Source organism: Bubalus kerabau, chromosome 19, assembly GCF_029407905.1.
Source record: "Bubalus kerabau isolate K-KA32 ecotype Philippines breed swamp buffalo chromosome 19, PCC_UOA_SB_1v2, whole genome shotgun sequence".
NCBI lineage: Eukaryota > Metazoa > Chordata > Mammalia > Artiodactyla > Bovidae > Bubalus > Bubalus kerabau.
Window position 1 is genome coordinate 26,797,744 of NC_073642.1, and position 23,958 is coordinate 26,821,701.

The following is a 23,958-nucleotide window of genomic DNA, read 5'->3' on the forward strand; positions in this document are numbered from 1 at the left end:
AGTCTGTAATGCCATCCAACCCTCTCATCCTCTGTCGTCCCCTTCTCCTCCTGCCTTCAATCTTTCCCAGCATCAGGGTCTTTTTCAATGAGTCAGTTCTTCGCATCAGGTGGCCAAAGTGTTGGAGCTTCAGCTTTGGCATTGGTCCTTACAGTGAATATTCCCAGGGTTGATTTCCTTTAGGATCGACTGGTTTGAACTTCTTTTGACCTTTTGGCAGCCCCCTACTGTTCCTAGACGCTCTGCCCCTGGCTTCTGGCATGTGACCAGTCTCAGTCCTGTATCTCCTGCAATGCTCCAGTGGACTCTAGCCTCCATGTGGGGGCAGCCCGGGCTGAGCTCTCAGCCTTGCTCTTCCCTCATTACCGGTTCTGCTCCCCTGAACATCTGACCCTGCTTTCTCATGGCCTCTGCCTCCACCTCACATGTGGCTCCCTGGACATGTCTCAGCCTGCTGTCTTCTCATGGAGCTGTACCGAAACACTGGGAGTCTTTCCCTGCAGACCAGTTCCTCGTGAGGCTCCCTCCTCCACCACTCCTGCCAGCATCTCCCTCCCCATCTTTTTCAGTCTCTGAGATTTGTCTCCTCCCTCCTCGGTGAGTCCCACTCTCCGAGGACCGCCTGGCCCGCAGTCACATCCCTGGCTTGTCCCCTCCAGGCTTTATCCCTGGTCCAGCTCTTCGCTCACAGGCACTGCTCACCCTCACCAAAGACCTTTGGGCTCTATCTCCTTATATACCAATCCATCCCAAATACTGTTAAAGTGCAACCTTCAGGATTCTTGCCACTTGTGAATGATGACTTACTGAATGCTTTTCTTTAAAGCAGCTTCCATTTGAAAACATAGTATATTTAGAAAAGGAACTTCTAGGTCCCTATCCATGTAACTAGCCACCAAGTCAATCATGAAAAGAAACACATAATCATGAAAATAAAGTCACCCCACATTAGCTCATGGATCACTAGGGAGTCACAGATGGCTCTTGGGGGAGACATTGCTTTTGGACAAAGTACAGACCTTCTGGCCTGGCTGTCAAAGTGGCCTGTATCACTGAGTCCAGGAGCACTAGGGGGACTGTGCACCCTTTGTTGACCACTCTGTCTTCTGCCACCCTCACCCCCCAGTGTCCAGGGACACAGCACTGTCCTGGAAAGAGGGGATGCCCCTTCTTCTCAGGTCCTCCTGGCCAGCTGCTCTGCTGTGGGGCCAGCCTGGCCAGCTCGGCCAGCCAACCCAGCCCCTCTGTGTTCCTCTGCCCTCACAGGACCCCAAGCCCCTGCCGTATCTCTGCCATGACCAGCCCTACACATTCGACATCAACCTCTCTGTTGCCCTGAAAGGTACTGCCTGGGGGTCGGAGGCTGTGTCCAACTGGGTGGACCCCTGGGGCTGCTCGGCTGGGCTGAGTTAAAGGCCAGTGGATCAGTAGTGAGAGAGCCCCGCTTTGAAGGTTACAGCTGAAGTTCAAGTCTTGGTTCTTCCCCTGACCAGCTCTGGGACTTTGGGCATATTACTGAATCTATCTGTTACTAAATCTGTCCAGTTTGTCACCTGGCAGTGGGATAATGATGGTATTGACTTCTCTGTGGAAGTCCCCCAGCTCTGAGACCCTAGCCTATGAGCTTATTGGTTCATAGACTCTTTAGGTGGAGTCATATTAGACAATGGAAAGCCTAAGCCACAAAAGAGTTCCCCTTACAAGGTGGGATCCCCACTCCTTGATTAATGGAATTAAGTCTTCTGGTCAATGTTACTTGTCTTCCTAACAGGAGAAGGAATGAGCCAGGCAGCTACCATATGCAGGTCTAATTTTAAGGTAAGCTTTAAGGCTGGGCAGACTGCTTTTGGAGACGGGGGAGACCTTTCTTCCTGGCAGGACCAGGAGAAAAGCATCCATGTCGGGATGTGATGATGGGTCAGCGTGTGGTGGGTTGTTTCCATTTTTTTGGTAGAGCTACCGTGAACAGTCTAGTCCATGTCTCTGGGTGCATGAATGTGCATATGTCTGGATATCCAGGGATAGAAGTGCTGGGTCATAGAGAGTGTATATCCATACTTGGCCGAGGAGTCCTTCCAGAGACTTTTCCCAAGGGCTTGTTACAGTTTGCACTCACCACGGGCAGCATCTGACATTTCGGCTGCTCCACATCCTGGTCAACAGGTGAGCCGCTGGCAGTTTCATTTCAGCTGTTCTGGGGATTGTGATTTCGCTTTGCATCTCCCTAAAGATGAATGCTGGGAAAGACCGAGGGCAGGAGGAGAAGGGGGCGGAAAAGGATGAGATGGTTGGATGGCATCACCGACTCAAAGCACATGAGTCTGAGGAAACTCCAGGAGATAGTGAAGGACAGGGAAGCCTTGGCGTGCTGCAGTCCCTGGGGTTGCAAAGAATCGGACATGACTGAGTGACTGAACAACAATGACAAGGACGAATGCAGCTGGGCATCCTGTCATATGCTTGCTGACCACTGAACATCCTCTGATTCAATGTATTCCTGTTTCTTCTAGTCTCCCTCTTAATTTAACTTTATTCTGGACTCCTTAGGCTGCTAAGAAGGAATGGGGGAGCCTGCTTAAGGGGGCTTTTGTGCAAAAATCCATTTCTGAGGTTTCCTTTTCCTGGGTGTGTAGCTTCAGGAGGGGCAGACCTGAGGAGCTGTGGGCTTGAGGCGCAGGAGTGCAGCCCCTGAGATGCTCAGCGGGCACGTGGTCCTTGGTCACTTCCCACCAGGCCTGACCTCCCGTAGTGCTCCCTCATCCTTTAGGCTGCTCTGAGGTTCTGTTTGAGTTGTTCAGCTCTGTTGCCCAGTGTCTGTTCCAAGGCCTGAGGTCTTTGCTCATGAGACAGTTTTGCTGTAGTGAGGACCTAGACCTTGTCAACTCAGGACTCTGGGGTGATTTCAGGACAAAGTGGGATTATGGACTCCTGAGCATGCTGCACGTTGAGGGTCTGAGCAGTGAGGTTTGCAACTCCAGGAGTGCTTCTTGGAGAAGGTGGGTTAGGGTTGGGCTAGAAGGAGCCCAGGAGCTAGGGCTCTAGCTGGTGAAGGGGCAGGGAGAGAACTGGGGTAGGTCACAGGGTAAGTGCAGGAGGACAGCTTGTCCTTGCTCTAGGGACTGGGAGAGAGGCCGGGGCGGGCTGCTGTGAGTGGGGCTTGCTGCTCCGGGCAGCTCAGGAGAAGCCTGTCCTGCCCGTCCCCATCTCTGTGTCCTCGCCCGCAGTACATGTACTGGACAATGCTGCAGCAGCTTACCCACCACTCTGTCAATGGCTGCAACCTGCAGCCGGGCGACCTCTTGGCTTCTGGAACCATCAGTGGGCCGGTAAGTATGTGATTGGTTCCCCTGGGAGCTGCCTGCGTGGAGCATCCCTATTCCCTGTACAGACTGGAAGGTTCTCCCTTGAGAGGGGAGTCCAGCCTGAGCATGCATATCTTACGACCCTGTCCACCTCATAGCTTCATCCATCTCTGGGTGCAGAAGGGGCTCCTTTTTCAAATGCAGAAGAGATCGGGATAGGGGTGAGAGGCTGCCTCTGTCTACTGGGGGGAGTGAGAATGACACAGGGGGCCACTGTTGTATCTGGTTGTCACCACCTTACAGCACATCCTTCCAGGATGAGGTGGCCCCACTGCTAACCGCCCCCACCATGAACCTTTGGTGATGACTTTGGTTGGTGCACAGACTAGCCACTTCCTGCAAGGTCCAGACCTCAGGCTCTTTTTGATGGAAAGTCTCTTCCTAGCAGGGGGGTGGGGTGGGGGGGTGCCAAGCGTAACAGCATCTGGGTAAGCCCCAGCCTCCAGAGTGGGCAGGCGCCTGGCAGGATGGGCCTGGGCAGGTTGGCCCAGCATCCCCCCAACGCCTAAATCCTGAATGAAGTAAGTAGGGCACATAAGGCACCTGGACTTGAGGACATTTCCAGGGTGATTCCCACCAAGGCAGGGTCTCTGGGGGCTGTGGGGTCCCTTGCTCCTTCCCAGGCCTCACCCCTACCCCTCGCCTTGCTAACCACTGTCCGCACCAGATCTGACCCGCCCACGGTGATGGAAACACTGTGATGTAAATGCCTGTGACAACTTCTGCCCCTTCTTGCTATAAAGGAGCCAGAGAGCTTTGGCTGCATGCTGGAGCTGTCATGGAAGGGCACAAGGGCCATAGAGCTGGGGAATGGCCAGACCAGGAAGTTCCTGCTGGACGGGGATGAAGTCATCATGACAGGTGAGGGAGGGCGCCAGGCCCACGGGCGGCATCTCCTCCTCGCCGTCCTCGCCGTCTGCCGGGAAGCCATCTGTCCCAACTGTCCCCACTCCGGCCTTCCCGGTTCTGTGTCTGCTTCTTCTGGCCTTCACCCAAGCCCTGCCTGACAGGGACTGAAATGAAGTGAAGTGAAAGTCGCTCAGTCGTGTCCGACTCTTTGCGACCCCATGGACTATACAGTCCATGGAATTTTGTAGGCCAGAATACTGGAGTGAGTAGCCATTCCCTTCTCCAAGGGATCTTCCCAACACAGGGATCAAACCCAGGGCTCCCGCATTGCAGGCAGATTCTTTACCAGCTGAGCCACCAGGGAAGCCCAAGAATACTGGAGTGGGTATTCCCCGGGAATACCCTTCTCCAGGGGATCTTCGTGACTCAGAACTCGAACTGGGGTCTTTTGCATTGAAGGTGGATTCTTTACCAGCTGAACTACCAGGAAGTCCCAGCTCTGTGTCTGCTTGTTCTGGCCTTCACCCTAGCCCTGCCTGCCAGGGACTGGCTTTATTTACTTTTAATCTTTTAATCAAGCCATGTTGCATGTGGGATCTTAGTTCCCCGACCAGGAATCACACCCGTGTCCCCTGCAGTAAAAGTGCAAAATCTTAACCACTGGTCCACCAGGGAAGTCCCTGCCGAGAACTTTAAATCAGAGTCTTCCTGGAGCAAAAAGACCAAGGAAGTCCAGCTCAGTGTCTCCTTCCCCCCAGATCAAAGTGATAAAATAATGGCAGGTTTCACGTTCTGAACTTTGCACTGCAGAGACCCTGTGCCTTCTGACCTTGTGCCCTTTGACCCTGTGCCTATTACCTGACTGAGTTAGTGACAAGATTTCTAGCGGCCCATTCTGAGGGGCTTCCCAGGTGCTGTTAGTAGTGAAGAACCTGCCTGCTAATGCAGGAGATGTAAGAGATGCAGGTTCGATCCCTTGGTTGGGAAGATGCCCTGGAGGAGGGCATGGCAACCCACGCCAGTATTCTTGCCTGGAGAATCCCCAAGGAGAGAGGAACCTGGAGGGCTACAGTCCACGGAGTCACAAAAGAGCTGGACATGACTGAGCGTATGAGCACGCACATTTCAAGCAGGTTAGGGCACCCTTACCCCTTTGAGGGGCCATTATGCCTATCATTTAATATTGCTGGAGAGGAAGGCGCCACCGTGGTCAGAGTCACACAGATTCAGGTTGGACTCCCACATCGCCAGTAGCCCTGGGACCTTCCTCAGGTTATTGAATCTTTCTGAGACTCAGTTTCCTCATCTTTAAAATGGAGCTAAGGATACAGTGCCTAGTCTCACAGCGTGGTTGTAAAAATGAGTTCAGTTCAGTTGCTCAGTCGTGTCTGACTCTGTGCAACCCCATGAACTGCAGCACGCCAGGCCTCCCTGTCCATCACCAACTCCCAGAGTCCACCCAAACCCATGTCCATCGAGTTGATGATGCCATGCAACCATCTCATCCTCTGCCATCCCTTTCTCCTCCTGGCCTAAATCTTTCCCAGCATCAGGGTTTTTTCCAATGAGTCAGCTCTTAGCCTCAGGTGACCAAAGTATTGGAGTTTCAGCTTCAACGTCAGTCCTTCCAATGAACACCCAGGACTGATCTCCCTTAGGATGGACTGGTTGGATCTCCTTGCAGTCCAAGGGACTCTCAAGAGTCTTCTCCAACACCACAGTTCAAAAGCATCAATTCTTCGGTGCTCAGCTTTCTTTATAGTCCAACTCTCCCATCCATATGTGACCACTGGAAAAACCATAGCCTTGACTAAACGGACCTTTGTTGGCAAAGTAATGTCTCTGCTTTTTAATATGCCATCTAGGTTGGTCATAACTTTCCTTTCAAGGAGTAAGCGTCTTTTAATTTCATGGCTACAATCACCATCTGCAGTGATTTTGGAGCCCCCCAAAATAAAGTCAGCCACTGTTTCCACTGTTTCTCCATCTGTTTCCCATAAAGTGATGGGACCGGATGCCATGATCTTAGTGTTCTGGATGTTGAGCTTTAAGCCAACTTTTTCACTCTCCTCTTTCACTTTCATCAAGAGGCTCTTTTGTTCTTCTTCACTTTCTGCCATAAGGGTGGTGTCATCTGCATATCTGAGGTTATTGATATTTCTCCCAGCAATCTTGATTCCAGCTTGTGCTTCCTCCAGCCCAGCGTTTCTCATAATGTACTCTGCATATAAGTTAAATAAGCAGGGTGACAATATATAGCCTTGACGTACTCCTTTTCCTATCTAGAACCAGTCTGTTGTTCCATGTCCAGTTCTAACTATTGCTTCTTGACCTGCATACAGGTTTCTCGAGAGGCAGGTCAGGTGGTCTGGTATTCCCATCTGTTTCAGAATTTTCCACAGTTTATTGTGATGCACACAGTCAAAGGCTTTGGCATAGTCAATAAAGCAGAAATAGATGTTTTTCTGAAACTCCCTTGCTTTTTTGATGATCCAGCAGATGTTGGCAATTTGATCTCTGGTTCCTCTGCCTTTTCTAAAACCAGCTTGAACATCAGGAAGTTCACAGTTCACGTATTGCTGAAGCCTGGCTTGGAGAATTTTGAACATTACTTTACTAGCATGTGAGATGAGTGCAATTGTGTGGTAGTTGAGCATTCTTTGGCATTGCCTTTCTTTGGGATTGGAATGAAAACTGACCTTTTCCAGTGTTGTGGCCACTGCTGAGTTTTCCGTATTTGCTGGCATGACCCAGTTTAATCCTTCAGGGCAGGGGCTGTGGATTCCCCTGGGTTCCCGTGGTGAACTGGGAGGTGCAGGGCCCACCCGTCTGGGGTTGTGCTCCACCACCGCTGCAGCACTGTTTTACAGATGGAAGGCCCAGCAGTGGGTAAATGACTTGCCTTGGATCTTGCAACCAGTAAGTCAGGAAGAGATTTCCCATCCAGGTAGCTGGTTTTCAGAACCCTGATTCTTCACCCCTTTGATAACATCTAAAGAGCCTCACAAGGCACGCGTTACTTTGTGAGCACTTAAAATTCGCAACGGTTGTCACCCCTGTCCTCATCATTATTGATGTTTTTTCCAGAACCCACTCTTGAGAAGGCCCAGCATCCTGACCCCTTCTTCTTCTTTTTTTTTAAATGCATATTATTTTTAAAATTTTATTTCTTTACTTATTTTAATGACTGTACTGGGTCTTTGCGGCTGTGCACAAGCTTTCTCTAGTTTCTGCAAACTGGAGCTACTCCACGAAAGAGAAGCCCCTGCAATGGACTCCCTGGCACCCCAACTAGAGAGTAGTCCCTGCTCACCACAACTAGAGGAAGCCCTCGTGCAGCAGCAAAGATCCAGTGCAGCCAAAAACAAATAAATGAAATTTTTAAAATTTTTTAGAAAGAAAAGAGGAAAATGGAGATAGATGGGTGGAAGTCTCAGGAACAAGAATAAAAATTATACTTTGGCAGGTGGGGCATTTTGGGAAGCTGGAAAACTGAGCTGTCACTAGGACACTCGTTCCCCTTGGGATGCAGTGGGGAGCAGGCAGAGGGTCTACGCTGTGCTTAGCCACTCAGTTGTATCCAACCCTTTGCAACCCCGTGGACTGTAGCCCACCAGGCTCCTCTGTCCATGGGATTCTCCAGGTAAGAATGCTGGAGTGGGTTGCCATTTCCTTCTCCAAGGGACCTTCCCAACCCAGGGGTCAAACCCAGGTCTCCTGCATTGCAGGTGGATTCTTTACCATCTGGGCCACCAGGCAAGCCCCAGGCAGAGGGTCAGTCTCCAGGAAAAAGCCAGCGACTGGCTGACATCCCAGAGGAGACGAGCACGCTTTTCCCTTCCGTGTTCACGGTTGATGGAACTAACTCAGTGAGGCCAGGGAGCTGCCTTCCCGCTCTGCCCAGGTCTCAGTGGCATGCTCTGACTTGGGAGTGGACTTTCCTCACTCTCTGGCCTCTCTGGGCCCCTGGTCCCTGCCTGGATACACCTGCCCCCAGCTTCTCCTCCCTGGCCTGGGGAGCAGCGGCCTGAGGGCCCAGAAGATGGTCCTGGGTGCAGAGCATCACTTCCATCCTCAGGGCCACGGTCTTTGGGGGACATTTGGCAGCAACTGGAGCCAGTTTTGGCTGACTCTGAAGGGCAGCCAGGGATGCTGCTAGACATCCCAAGTACACAGGACAGCCTGTCTTGAGAATCATCCATCCAGCTCTAACTGTCACTAGTCACTAAGGTTCAGAAACCCTGTTCAGCACCTGCCCTCCAGCTGTAAGATGGGGAGGAAGTGTCTGGCTCTCCTACCAGGATGTCACTGTGTATCTGTGCTTAAGGAAGCAGGCAGTGCTGTTTGCTGGGAGGGTTGGTGCTGTTGTGCCCAGGGCAGGAAGGAGCCATGTGACTGACAGTGCCTAGCGTTGGGGGTGGGGAGGAGAAAGACACTCCATCAGTGTTTGCAGCTCTCCAGGAAGAAGGCTCTTAAAAAATACTGCCTTTTGGAGTGACTTGTCTTGATAGATGATTGATGCATTTCTGCCAGGTTTTGCTTTAATAGGCTTCCCCCCACCCCCGCCCCGGGGACACAAATGTTTCTGAGCATCAAGATTCAAAAGTGACTGATAGAACAATAATGAAACTGAGCAACAGAATAGGCAAGGATATTGCTCTGGACCAAAGGTGACCCTGAGTGTTAGGGGTTAGTGCTGGGGTGGCCAGGATGTCCTCAGGGATGCCAGGGACAGTGAGGGGCAGGTTTGGGGGTGTAGTTGGAATAGCCCACACAGGGAGAATGAGGTGGCTGGTCAGACAGGAGGAGGGAGGTGGGAGGAGACAGGCTGGGACAGCAGGGCACAGGTGGCTGTGCGGACTCACTGGGAGGGCTTTTTGGGGACATCCTTTCATTCCAATCCCAAATAAAGGCAATGCCAAAGAATGCTCAAACTACTGCACAATTGCACTCATCTCACACGCTAGTAAAGTAATGCTTGAAATTCTCCAAGGCAGGCTTCAGCAATACATGAACCATGAACTTCCAGATGTTCAAGCTGGTTTTAGAAAAAGCAGAGGAACCAGAGATCAAATTGCCAACATCTGCTGGATCATCGAAAAAGCAAGGGAGTTTCAGAAAAACATCTATTTCTGCTTTTTTGACTATGCCAAAGCCTTTGACTCTGTGGATCACAATAAACTGGAAAATTCTGAAGGAGATGGGAATACTAGACCACCTGACATGTCTCCTGAGAAATCTGTATCAGGTCAGGAAGCAACAGTTAGAACTGGACATGGAACAACAGACTGGTCCAAATAGGAAAAGGAGTACATCAAGGCTGTATATTGTCACCCTGCTTATTTAACTTATATGCAGAGTACATCATGAGAAACGCTGGGCTGGAGGAAGCACAAGCTGGAATCAAGATTGCTGGGAGAAATATCAATAACCTCAGATATGCAGATGACACCACCCTTATGGCAGAAAGTGAAGAAGAACTAAAGAGCCTCTTGATGAAAGTGAAAGAGGAGAGTGAAAAAGTTGGCTTTAAGCTCAACATCCAGAAGACTTTAAGATATGGCATCCAGTCCCATCACTTCATGGCAAATAGATGGGGAAACAGTGGAAACAGTGGCTGACTTTATTTTGGGGGGCTCCAAAATCACTGCAGATGGTGATTGCAGCCATGAAATTAAAAGACACTTACTCCTTGGAAGGAAAGTTATGACCAACCTGCTGCTGCTGCTGCTAAGTCACTTCAGTCGTGTCCAACTCTGTGACCCCATAGATGGCAGCCCACCAGGCTCCCCCGTCCCTGGGATTCTCCAGGCAAGAATACTGGAGTGGATTGCCATTGCCTTCTCCAATGCATGAAAGTGAAAAGTGAAAGTGAAGTTGCTCAGTCGTGTCCGACTCTTCGCGACCCCATGGACTGCAGCCTACCAGGCTCCTCCATCCATGGGATTTTCTAGACAAGAGTACTGGAGTGGGGTGCCATCGCCTTCTCCAATGACCAACCTAGACAGCATATTAAAAAGCAGAGACATTACTTTGCCAAAAAAGGTCTGTCTCAAGGCTATGGTTTTTCCAGTGGTCATGTATGGATGTGAGAGTTGGACTATAAAGAAAGCTGAGTCCAGAAGAATTGATGCTTTTGAACTGTGGTGTTGGAGAAGACTCTTGAGAATCCCATGAACTGCAAGGAGATCCAACCAGTCCATCCTAAAGGAGATCAGTCCTGGGTGTTCATTGGAAGGACTGATGTTGAAGCTGAAACTCCAATCCTTTGGCCACCTGATGTGAAGAACTGACTCATTGGAAAAGACCCTGATGATGGGGAAGATTGAGGGCAGGGGGAGAAGGGGACGACAGAGGATGAGATGGTTGGATGGCATCACGGACTCAGTGGACATGGGTTTGGGTGGATTCCGGGAGTTGGTGATGGACAGGGAGGCCTGGCATGCTGCGGTTCATGGGGTCGCAAAGAGTCGGACACGACTGAGCAACTGAACTGAACTGAGTTGACCCATCTCTCAAGGTTGCCTTTGGTCTCATGCTATTTCCTCTGTTGGGCATGCCCTTTTCATTGTGCCCCTCCTGGCGAACTCCTACCCACCCATTAAATCCCCACTCAGGTGGGGTTCCCATCAGCAGCAAGTTCCCTCCTTTCTTCTCCTGTCTTCTCCACACTGCTCTCCCAGCACCTCATAGACTTTTCTACTCTAATTCATATTAGTTGGGCAGCTCCTGGTGAATGGACCCTTCTCAGGTACAGGGACAAAGGCCTCCTGCTGTCTGCCTTTCTGGAATTGATTGAATTTGTTAAACATCTGCTTTGGGGGAGGTGTCATGCTGGGACTTCACCCAAGTCTGTCATTAAATCCTCACCACCCCAAGAGGAAATGATTGCTATTCCCATTTGTAGACAAGGGAGTAGCTGAGCTCAGGGGTTAAACAAGCTGCCCCCAGACCCCCAGCTTATAATTCTCCTAATAGCTGACACTGAGCATGTGCCCTGGGCCAAGCACTTCTGGGAATTCTCTGTGTATTAACTCACGTCATCTTTGTTATAGTCTTGCTCAGTGGGTACTATCATTAGATCCATTTCACAGATCAGGAAACTGAGTTCCCAGGAAACCCAAGTAGATGCAGGAGCCAGACTTTGAACCCTGGCCTCAGGCTAATTAGCAGACCTAATTAGGATTTGAACTCAGACTCATAGAGGGAGAGTTGACCTCTGTCTCTTCCTTCGCCTCTCAGGAGAGCCATCGCTCCATCCTTGCACTACTTTCTGGGGTCCCCAACAGTGGGATGGGCCTGGAGTTCCATCTTGGTGCTCTGTCCAGGTCCTGGGGAGGGTAGTTTTCTGTCGAATATACCTATTTGTCATCCTGATGGTGCCTTTCTGCCCCGGGCCCAGCCGTGTGCTGACCGGTGCTGTGGCTGCCTGGGCGTTGGTTCCCTGAGCTTGGCGGCTCTGTGGCTGACCCCCTGTCCTCTCTCTGTTACAGGGCACTGCCAGGGGGATGGGTACCGCATTGGCTTCGGCCAGTGTGCGGGAAAAGTGCTGCCTGCCCTCTCGCTCGCCTGAGGTCCTCTCTGCTCTCCCAGAAACACCAGACTGGCACGCCGCCCCCTCCACCTCCCTGGGGGGACCAGGGGCCCCCACTGTGGCTGCGGGCCTAGTTCTTCATTCAATAATAAAGCTGCTGTGCTCTGTCTTCATGCTCTGAGCCTGGCACGGCTGTGCACAATGGCTACTCATGTTCTTGGTTTGTTTTTGTTCTGTTATTTTGTTAGTTTGCTTTTTTTTTTTTTTCATGGCCACACCATAGACATGCAGAATTTCCCATCCCAGGGACTGAACCCATGCCCCCTGCATTGGAAGCTTGGAGTCTTAACCACTGGACTACCAGGAAGTCCTTGTGTTCTTGGTTTGACTTGGTGGGTCAAGGTGTGTACTGCTTCCTTGAGAGGCATTCTTTAACTTGTTTTTCGGTTTTTATTAGTGAGGGTGAGGGTCTGATGCTTTTCATCAGACATCCTGGGCCTCCTGGTATTTTCCGGAATATGGGAAAAGAATGACACTCGTATTGGTGAAGAGTTCTCCAAAGAAACAGAACCTATAGGAGATTTATAGGGAGAGAGGTTTGTTTCAAGGAACTGGCTCAAGTGATTGGGCTTCTCAGGTGGCACTATTGGTAAAGAACCTGCCTGCCAATGCAGGAGACATAAGAGACATGGGTTTGATCCCTGGGTCGTGAAGATGCCCTGGAGGAGGGCATGACAACCCACTCCAGGATTCTTGCCTGGAGAATCCCATGGACAGAGAAGCCTAGTGGGTCCATAAGGTAGCAAAGAGTTGTGCACAACTGAAGCAACTTAGCGAGCACATGTGTGATTGTGGAAAGTCCAAAATCTACAGGGTAGGGTGGGCTGGGCAGCCCGAGCCTCAGGGAAGAGCTGCAGTGTGAGTCTGAAGGTATCCCCGGCAGAGCCCCCTCCTCTTCCAGGGAGAGTAGGCCTTTTTCTCTTAGGGCTTCAGCTGACTAGATGAGGCCCACCCCCATATTAGAGAGGATAATCTGCTTTACTCAAAGGTCACCAACTTCAGTGTTAATCTCATATGAAAAATACTTTCACAGCCACATCTAGACTAATATTGGACCAAATTTCTGGGTACTGTGGCTCAGCCAAGTTGACATACAGATTTACCCATTGCAGTACCTCTCACATTTGTGGAGTCCTATCCCAAGGTCACAGGTGCGAGGTCTTGTTCCAAGGCCACAGATGCAGAGCCCAGCACCGAGGTCACCTCTGGAACTGACTGAGCCCCCTAGCCAAGGTTGCTGTGAGTCACCCTGATCCTTAGTGGTTAGCTCCCTGACCAGTAAAAATACCCACCCTAACCAACCACCTAATGCCACCCTTCTAGCAGGAATTTTCCTTGTCTTGAGACTATAAAGGTTGGCTATTGACCCATGAAAACGGTCGGCTCTCCCTTGAGCCAGCCCGCTGTTCTAACAGCATCCCGTGGAGTCTCCCTGGTCTGTCAGGAGGTCAGCCTGCTGTGTTTGCAGAGCTCACATCATCTCTGCTCTTTGTTCTTAATAAACTCGCTTCTTTCTGAAATGCTCTGTGTCTGGAAATTCTTTTCTAACTTGTGCTTAGACAGATTGTATTCATAGGTCCACCTCTGCCTAGCCAAGAATATACATGGAGATTCACTTATGTCTCAATATTTAAGAGAAATGAGCGAAGCCAACAAACTATTAAATACTCTTTATTCTTCTCCCTGGCCTACATGTTTTCATAATTACAAAACAAAAAATATTTGCAAAGCTATGGTTTTTATATGATTGAAAATTCACCAGATATCAACTATAAATGAATATAATTATCATTACCCTTGAAAAATGTTAATGGGATGGCGATTGTGGGATGAGCACTAAAGATGTACAAATTCATGAATTGCTATATCAATATTTTTAAAATAAAATTTTATTATTTAAGTTAGTTTTTCTTGCCTTAATTTCATTAGAATCACTAATTATACTCTCTTAAGCTATTCACATAATTTGGGTTTTATTGACAGACTAATGTAAATGATGATAAAGTAAATTGAGTTACACTCAAAGTGTATGAAATGTAAATATTTTCAACACCTTAAATGTTAAAAATTGAAAAATTTATATTCATTTCCAGTTATTCTTTTTTAAAAAGATTTTTTGACGGGGACCATTTTTAAAATCTTTATTGAATTTGTTACAATATTGCGTGTGTTTCACGTTTTGGTTTTTTGGCCCTGAGGCATGTGGAATCTTAGCTCCCTGACCAGGGATTGAACCCACAGCTCCTGCATTGGAAGGAGAAGTCTTAACCAGTGGACCACCAGGGAAGTCCTCAATAATTTTTCTTTGACATTCAAAATTATCTATTAAAATTCAAAGGTAAGATACAAATTATAATTAAAGAACATTAACATCAAATTTATTTAAATCAAGTTGAAATGTTTAAATTTTTTTTAATTCAATTAAATTCTACTAAATACTTGTTATAAAAATAAAACTATTTGCAATCCTAGTGTTCAGCGTCACCTAGTTGCAAAGTAAAGAATTAATATCACTCTCTGTTTATTTTATGTAAGGATACATTAATATGAATTAGTTGACGTTGCAAAATGGGCCCTAGCTGCCATGTGCAGCTGTTGTGAATGCCATGCCGGAACCACACATTGAAAAGCAAGGAAATGAATTTAGGGTAGGACTGAGGAATGACACCGGGGCAATCATCCTCTGCATTCATGCTGTAGGAAGTAGTTACTGACCATCAGGTTCTCTTACCACAGTGCTTCTGCTGCCCTGCGCCCCCTGGAGGGGGGAGGAAGTGTCCATCGAGAGTGCTGGCTCTGATCCACCACACAGCTGTGTGGCATTCACATGGCACTTTTGTTTTGAGGGCACCACCCAGAGGTGTGAAGAGTCCCTGGGGCTTGAGTCCCAAGGAGACAAGGGCCCATGTGTTCTTTATTTATTTATTTTTTTTCTCACTTTTTGGCCACACCACTTGGCATGTGAAATTTTAGTTCCCTGACCAGGGATCGAACTATTGCCCCCTGTGGTGAAAGCTCAGAGCCTTAACCACTGGACCACCAATGAAGTCCCCCCATGTGCTCTTGAATACATTCATTTGTGTGTGTGTGTTTGTGATAGGCTAGGCCCTCTGGAGCATGGATCCCAGGGAAAGCCTACCTCCTCCCCAGGCCTACAGGCAATACTGCGCCTTTACCTCTATCTCTGGACCCCCACACTGTCTCAGATATCTTTTTGTATAAATGAAGACACTTAAGGACTTCCCTGGTGGTCCATGGTTAAGACTTCTTCCAATGCAGGGGTGTGGGTTTGATCCCTGGTCAGGGAGCTAGGATCTCACATGCCTTTTGGCCAAAAAAACAAAAACATGAAACAGAAGCAATATTGCAGCAAGTTCAACAAAGACCTTGAAAATGGTCCACATCAAAAAAAAAAAATTAAAAAAAATAAATGAAGAGACTTGTTCATTTCACATAACTAGAGAGTGGTAGAACTGAGACTGGACTCCACAGCTTTGGACTTCTAGGGCTAATTGTGAAACAGTGGTTGGAACCTTGATTTTGATCCTTGGAAGCTTGGAGCTTCTCAGGGCAGGGTTGTGCTTGACTTATCTTTGTGTCCAAACCCCTTTACACAGGTTGCTATTTAATCACTTCAGTCATGTCAGACTCTGCAGCCCCATGGACTGTAGCCCACCGCTCCTCTGTCGATGGGATTTTCCAGGCAAGAATACTGGAATGGGTTGCCATACCCTCCTCCAGGGGATCTTCCTGACCCAGGATTCAAACCTGCATCTTCTGCATTGGCAGGCAGGTTCTTTATCACTGAGCCATCAGGGAAACCCAGCACAGTAGCTGCTCATAAACATGTGTGGCATTGCATCACAAAGTTGCCTATCTCATCACTATGAGCTCAATATGAAGCTTTTCCAAATTATATTAGAGCTGCATTTGGTAATCCAAGAGAAGGAAAAGGGCTTCCTAGGTGGTGCAGTGGTAAAGAATCCAGCTGCCAATGCAGGAGATGAGATTCAGGTTCGATCTCTGGGTCAAGAAGATCTTCTGGAGAAGGGAATGGCACCTCACTCCAGTATTCTTGCCTGGGAAATCCCATGGACAGAGGAGCCTGGTGGGCTACAGTCCATGAGGTCACAGACAGCTGGACACAACTGAGTATCTGAGCAGAGCAGAGAAAGAAAAAATCATGTGTTTAAGGATTGGCATTGCAGCATTCCTGATGTAGCCCAAGTTTCAGCCCTGTGGGTGTCATCCCATCACAGCCCTCTGGAGTCATTCCTTCCTTAGTGTCTATTCATAGGAAGCCAGAGCCCCCATTCCATCTTCAAGGTGACACCCAATATTTCCCCACTTAATGGACTGACTGATATGAAACAGGGCTGACTTGTAGTATTTGTTGTTGTTTAGTTGCTCAGTCATGTCTGACTCATTTGTGATGCCATAAACTGTAGCCTGCCAGGCTCCCCTATCCATGGGGTTTCCCAAGCAAGAATACTGGAGTGGGTAGCCATTCCCTTTTCCAGGGGATCTTCCTGACCCAGGGATCAAACACTCATCTCCTGCATTTGCAGGCGGATTCTTTACCACTGTGGAGAAGGAAATGGCAACCCACTCCAGTACTCTTGCCTGGAGAGTCCCATGGACGGAGGAGCCTGGTGGGCTACAGTCCATGGGGTCGCAAAGAGTCAGACACGACTGAGCGAATCCTTTCTCTCTCTCTCTCTACCACTGAACCAGCTGGGAAACCCCCACAGAAACAATACAAGAATACAAAAACCAGATTTAGCCCTATAATATTTTATGACAGTAGAAGGTAGCTGGAGATTCTACATGCTATCAAACAATATGATACATGACCCCTAAGGGAGGAGTATAATTACTGGGAGGAGTTGTGGATTAATCAGCTGCTTCTCTGTATAGTCAGGCTGAAGGAGTCTGAGTTCCCCAGTCCCTCTTAATGACTGTATTAGGCCAGAGGACACCCTTTTTCTTGGAGAAGTGAGCACAACAGAACCTAGTGAGGTCACCCTGTTCTTGGTGCAGAAGGGAGGAGAGAGAGTGGACCAAACTTCATAAGAAGCCCGAGAGGCATCAATGACTGACACTGATCCCCTCTCCCAGATAGTCACAGTTTGAAAGCCAGTTTAGAAGCTCTTGCTGGGCCATGCCTAAGATCTGCTGGCAGGAAGAGCATCCGGGGCTCCATGCAGGTTCCTCTCCCTCTGTTCCTCCAGAACTGCTGGTCATCCTTCCCTGTCCTGCCATGTCTTGGGAGGAGGAAGACCTCCATGCATGATGTCACCCAGGTTCCCACCCTCTGGCTTCTGCCTGGCTTCAGTAGAGGCACAAGCTGAGGGTGGAATGTAAGAGGAGAAAGAAGGCGGGGGTACCCAGGCTGGTCACCCCTTCCCTGCTGGGCTAGGGTTTGGGTGGCTCTGTGCCAGCGTCTCCCTGCCTACCTATGGCTCAATAACACTTGCTTGTTTCTGATTCCACCATTCCCTCCCTAAGCAAGGGCTGCCAGTGCCTTCTTGTGGTCATCAATCCTGAACTAGCCACCATCCCTTTCTCTCTCTCTCTTTTTAAAAATATTTTCAATATTTTTTATTGAAAAATAGTTGATTTACATGTTGTATTTAATTTCTGCTGTACAGCAAAGTGACTGTTACACATATACGTGTGTGTATATATATATATAATATATATATATTGTTTTTCATTCTGATTTATTACAGTCTACTGAGTATAGTTCCCTGTGCTATACAGCAGGACCTTTTTGCTTATCCATCGTACAGATATCAGTTTGCACCTGCTCATCCCAAGCCCCCAGTTCTTCCCTCCCTTGTGCCCTCTCCCCGCTTGGCAACCACAGCCTGCTCTCTATGTCTGCAAGTCTGTTTCTGTTTAGTAGATATGTTCATTTGTGTTGCGTTTTTAAACCCTGCCTACATTTTTGAAAATAGTCCCTAAATTAGACCCTCTTCAATCAATCAAACCCTCTTCAGTTGCTTCCTGACTAATAAAGCCATTGGTACCAGGAGTGGCATCAGGAAACAGGCTCTCAAAATAAATGCTGGGATTGGGTTTCTTGCATATTAGATGAGCACAGAGTAACCTCCTGACTGGGGGAGGCAGGACATGAATAGTCTGTACTGTGTGATGCTATCACAGTTATTGGAATATTATCAGTGTTGGCATAGGATGGAGTGCAGGTTGAGAGTAAAGCACTAGGAGAAGAGTTACTGGTGGGACTTCCCTAGTGGTCCCGTGGCTAAGGCTCTGTGCTCCAAATGCAGGGAGCCCACGTTCAATCCCTGGTCGGGGAACTAGATCACACAAGCCACAACTAAAAATTCCACATGCCACAGTGAAGATTGAAGATCCCGTGTGCAGCAATAAGACCTGGCACAGCTAAATAAATGAATGAAAGAACAGATATTAAAAAAAAAAATCATTGGCACTTAGTTGCTAGGGGAATATTGCTGATTACATGGATTCTAGGATGGGTGGGCTGCTCTTGATTGCCCTGGAGAGTTTACGTAAAGAGCAAGATAAACTCCAAATCTTGAATTCATAACTGAAGTGTCAGATGGAGAAGCAGAAGGCATGCATGCAGTGCCTGGTAAAGTGACTTTCCTCAGCTGTAGGACAGACAAAGGTCTGGCTTGCAGAGTTGCAGTGCCAGGGAACCGTGCAATGCCAGGTAATTGTGTGTGTCAATAAAGTCTCTTAGCTGAGGCAAGGACCTTGAAACTTGTTAAAAATACAAACCATAGGATGTCTATTTTGCTGTACAGCAGAAATGAACACAACATTGCAAATCAACTATACTTTAAAAAGTAAACAACCTCCCCCCCCAAAAAAAATTTATAGTACTTTGATTGACAAATTAAAGGACAGACAATAAGATGAACTGAATTAAACATTCTGGGGTGGGAGTCCAGAAATTGTGTGAGAACAAACTTTCCAAGTGATTCTGATGCATGCTAAAGTTTGAGAACCACTGTACCAGAAAGTACATTCTGCTGCATCCCGATCAATAAAGATAACAGAAAGAGTTCACCTTCATCAGGCAGGAGGTGGTGGCACACGTTAATTGTATTGCCTCCAGGGTTCGCCCGCTCTTCTCTTCGTTGTATTGTGTGGGACCCTGATCATCTTGTCAGCCCACAGCACCTCACGAATGGCTGCTATATTGATGCTTGTGCTCAGTTGCTCAGTCGTGCTGTACTGATGACATGGTGCTAACTGCCTCTGCTGAGTGGAATGTAGCAAGGACCACAAATGGCACGGGCTTGCCAGAAGGTGAGAGCAAACCCCTATGGACTGGCAGGAGGATTCTCTACCACTGAGCCCCCTGGGAAGCCCATCATCAATGTATACTAACGCCAATTAAAACAAACAAGTGAATATATCTCTTACTTCTTAAAATGAAAACCTTTGTTCCAAATAAAATTCGCTTTCCCCACTTCCATGGGGAAATGATTTGTTCATGCAGATCCTGCTGTCTCTTAAAGCCCACTCTCTGGAGCAATCTTTCAGGCCAAGTTCAACACTAGCCCTTCTGATCTGAATAGATCTCCTTTCGGGTTTCTTATGACTTGGCTTTAAGTGTGTGCTCTGGTCTAACGTGGAAAGTCTTCAGCAGCCATGTGTCCATCTTTCTTTCCACCCACTGTTTGAAGGCAGGGACCCCCAGGCACCTCTCTTCTCTGTTCTGGTGCAGAGGGGCTGCTCAGTGGCTGGGCAGTAAGGATGGCAGCCCTGTCTCTAGTTTCTGCCATCACCCTGTGTCTGGAAGACCCAGTGGGTAGCAGGCACCCTCCAAGGTCAGTGTGGGGCCTCTGCATGTGCCCTCCACATTGCAGAAATTTCTTGGGTTCCAGCGACTGGGGGCATGTTGGGATATCCCCTGGTAGGTGAGAAACCTCGCTTTTCCTTGTGCCATCCACTATGAAGATAGAGGCTCAGTGGTTTATGAACCTCTTTGGGTTTTTGAGGCAATGTGTAGTATCTTCGTGTGTACCACTCTGCTGCATGTACTGGGTGCATCCTAGGGTTGCTACGTTTTCTTATAATTTAATTTAATCTTTATTTTTTTTGGCTAGAGGATAATTGCTTTGCAATGTTATATTGGGTCGTCTTAGCTGATGATGACCAAGGACCTATGGATTCAGGGCTGGCATGGCTGAGGCTGTCTGTCCCTTTGGACATAGCCAGCCTGGTGTACTGTTTGGACGAAATGACTGGGTATGTGAACATGGACCAGGGAGCTCGGCTCAAGTGCCTCTCAGCAGACTGGGCCATAAACAAAGAGGGCACTGCAGGCTGTCCTCCTTCACACATGCAGGACTGTGGACGTGGAAACACTTGTGGACATGCCAGGCTTTGAAATTCTCCCCACCTGATGTTTTGAAGCAGAACCAGCTCCTTTTGGATTGAGTTAGCCTCAAATTCTATGGCAATTTTATAGGAGAGGGAAGCATGGGTGTTTCAATTCAATAAGAAGGGACTTCCCTTCTTAGCCACGGTGGTCCCGTGGCTAAGACTCTGCGCATTAAATGCAGTGGGGAAGGTTCCATCCCCGATCAGGGAACTAAGATCCTGCATGCAGCATGGCACAACACCCCCCCCCCCAACCCCCCGCCAAAAAAAGAGTAGCAATTCAATAAGAACATGTAGATTAGAGCAACTAACTGGAAAAAATTGAAACAGAGTTGATGGGAATTGATAGACCAGGCGGGTAAAACTAGTGTCCTCTATTAGTCATACCAGCCTGTCTGAGCATCCTCAGGGCTCATGTTTCTGCTAGGGACCGTCATTGATTTCTTGCTTCTGCTGTTTTTCTCTACCTCACCTGTCCCTAGCATGACATCCCTTTCCAGATAACATTTCTTCACATCACCCACTTCCCAGATATCTTCCCCCACCCAGATGTCTTTATTGCCCCGCAAACACCATGGCCACAAGGTGGATTGTGTATCAGACTTTACTGAGAGTTTGGAGTAACAGGAAGGGACTGGAGCAGAGCACAGAACAGGCAACACCTTAAAATCAACCACAAAACACCACTGTCTGGAGACCCCATCGCCCATACCCTGCAGGGGGACTTTTTCTCTGATCATATTTTGCCTTAAATCCTGGGTTGAGGAGGTCAACACCTCTTTCTCTCTGATGCTTTGCATTTTCTTTCTGCCAGCTTCCAGTCTTCAAAAATTCTCTCCATTTCTTTCGCTGAACAGTTTACCTCTCCATCCCAAGCCCTAACTTCGTCTCAGCCAGCTACAAACTGGCTAAGATGCTCTGATGACAAAGGACCATCTCCTCCATCCTTTAGCAGCTAAAGCAACAACAAAAGCTTGAAATTTCAGTTGGTTTTCCCTTATTATGATCAAATATTGAGATGGCTCTCCCTCCCCCATGTGTCTCTAAGGTGCAGCGGGTGTCATTTAAATATTTATTATCCACCATCCTGAGCAAGCCCCAGGGTTCATCATATCTGTCTTAAGCTTTCTTTATTTTTATTTTGCAACATGTATACTAGGGAAAAATGAAAGCAATCCAAATGCTTAATAACAGGATTCTGGATAACTATGCACATGCACTAGGTGGTATGGTTTATGGCCACTAAAATGATAAATAGGAAGACTGTAGCAGAAACATGCTTATGAAGAAATGTTATGAGATACTGATTAAAATACTGTGACAGAAGGCTTTTATGAAAAAATATATTTTGCATGTGGACAAAGATGAGAAGGGAACACATGGACACACAATGGAAATCACTATTATCTGGAGGCTTAGAACAGGAGTGATTTTGACATTTTCCATCTTTTGCTGAAATGTTATTATTTCCCTTTGCCACCAAAAAAGTCAAGAGATAGGGTGGGAAATATTAGCAACTCTAGGTGTGGGAAAGAAATAAGTGAGACCAGAGGACCCTCAAGGCAGTGCTTCTCAAACTAATTGATCATATCCTTCTCTAAAAACATATTGATGCATTTAATTAATGTGTGCGCATGCTCAGTTACATCCGACTTTTTGTGACCACCCTGGACTGTAGCCTGCGAGGCTCCTCTGTCCATGGGATTTTCCAGGCAAGAACACCGGAGTGGGTTGCCATTTCCTCCTCCAGGGGATCTTCCCAATTCAGGGATAGAACTTGGGTTTCCTGCATTGGCAGGAGGATGTTTTACCACTGAACCACCTGGGAAGCTCACGTTCATGCACAGAAATCATTCAGTGGATCTTGGTAAGAGATTTCTGGGCCCCACCTGCAGAGATTAGAGTTCTGGAGGTCTGGAGTGGGGGTCCATGATTTTGGATTTCTAGCAAGTTCCTCAATGCTGCAGGTGCTATTTGTCCTTCTTCAGGGCTTGAGTAGTACAGCCCTCGGGCACCTGTTGTTCACTCCTTAGAGCTCTAAAATATCTCCAAGTGAGGTCTTCAAGACCTCTTTTTCCTCAGGATCTTTGCTGATTGGGAGTTGGTTCTGACTGGCACTGTAAATCCATGCTGATGAGCTGTTCACAGAAGTGCTTGGTATCTCTGAGGTAGTCTGCAGAGTGAAGGCTGCTGCTGGGCCTGAGGCAATGTGCAGGGTCCTTGCTCTAGTCTGTCCCCTCAGATGGAGCCTCCAATGCATTTCAGTCCACTGCCTTTGCCAGCTGTCCCTTACTGCATCCCACACCGTGGAGGGTGGCATAGGGAACAGCTGGAAATGCCCTGGAATGCCACCTGAACAGCGGTGCCCTTGTTCACTTTCAAGGTGGTCACCTAGTGGTGACGGTGCTTTGGAAAGCTATTTCGCAGGTGACCCGGGATGGGGTGGTACTGACGGCGGGGACGCGGGTGATGGGAAGGGAGCCTTGAGCTTCTTCCCAGCTGCAGGTCACTTCTGAGGGAGATGGCAGGCATGCCTTAGAGGGATAGAATAAATACCTTCAGAATCAGGGGGTGTTCGGGCGGTCTCATTTAACTTCATATTGTGTTTGCAGGATTACTGATGATAATGATGATTATGTAGATTAATAGACACCATAGTCCTTGACGTCAGGTGCTGGGTGGGAGAGCTTGCTATGAGCATTCCTCTGACCAGGTCCTGGCTAGGAGTTCTGGTCTTTCAGAAGGGCCCTGGGAAACAAGGAAAACCCAGGGTTCCAGGTTCCTCTGAGAGAGGGGAATCCAGACCCCTCATTCTCCCAGTTCAGACCTCTGGCTTCTCCTGGGGGTGGTAAAAATCAAGAAAAGACATGAATGTTTGCCCATGTTCTCTCATTTCATCCTCACAACAACCTTGTGAGGTAGATGTTATTCCCTCATTTTACAGATGAAGAAATTGGGGATCAGAGAGGCTGAGTTATTCGGGATCATAGGGCAAGAAAGTAGGAGTTGGGACTTGGGACCAGGTTTGTGGACTCTGGTCCACTATTCTTGCTGCAACATCGTAGATTTAGGTGATGGAGTGTGAGGGGGGTGAGAAGGGTGGGAAAAGAGGGAAAGGAGTCATTATAATCAAAAACTTATTCCTTGTCTCCCCCCACGGCACATTTACATTCAAAGCACTCCCCCTCCTGCCCTTTCATTCACATGAGGCTTACACAAAACAAAAAGGGCAAGGTTTTTCCTCCTCCTTTATACAACGAGGGGATGGAGACGCAGAGAGGTAAAGTGACTTGCTCAAGGTCACACAGCCTTAGAGTGACAGACAAGAGTAGAACCCAGGTCTTCCTGTCTGATATTCATCTCATATACTGTGTGCTCTCAAGAGGTCACTGGGTGAAATAATTTTTCATGAAGAATAGTGGGGGAAAAAAAGAAACATATGACCAACACAGATAATTATTACACCATGACCTATCCACCAATGGAATACTCTGTAGCCAGTAAAAATGATGGCTATAACTAGCCTAGACAGCATATTAAAAAGCAGAGACATTACTTTGCCAAAAAAGGTCAATCTAGTCAAGGCTATGGTTTTTCCAGTAGTCATATATGGATGTGAGAGTTGGACTATAAAGAAAGCTGAGTGCAGAAGAATTGATGCTTTTGAACTGTGATGTTAGAGAAGACTCTTGGGAATCTCTTGGACTGCAAGGAGATCCAACCAGTACATCCCAAAGGAGATCAGTCTTGGGTGTTCACTGGAAGGACTGA

At 48.1% G+C, this 23,958-nt stretch overlaps 1 protein-coding gene across 3 annotated transcripts in view; it reads left to right on the plus strand.

The window, feature by feature from the left end:
* FAH (fumarylacetoacetate hydrolase) overlaps positions 1-13,469 on the plus strand; it is a 32,133-nt gene extending 18,664 nt beyond the window's left edge. The window contains exons 10-14 of one of the 3 annotated variants that reach the window (XM_055556017.1): positions 1,267-1,342; positions 1,772-1,818; positions 3,225-3,326; positions 4,106-4,223; positions 11,705-11,925. In XM_055556017.1, the coding sequence (XP_055411992.1) occupies positions 1,267-1,342; positions 1,772-1,818; positions 3,225-3,326; positions 4,106-4,223; positions 11,705-11,784 (423 nt within the window). In that variant the 3' untranslated portion in view covers positions 11,785-11,925. Of the gene's footprint in view, positions 1-1,266; positions 1,343-1,771; positions 1,819-3,224; positions 3,327-4,105; positions 4,224-11,704 lie in introns of all 3 variants that reach the window. The other 2 variants (XM_055556019.1, XM_055556016.1) reach the window with 2 other exon arrangements.
* The last annotated feature ends 10,489 nt before the right edge of the window (positions 13,470-23,958 follow it).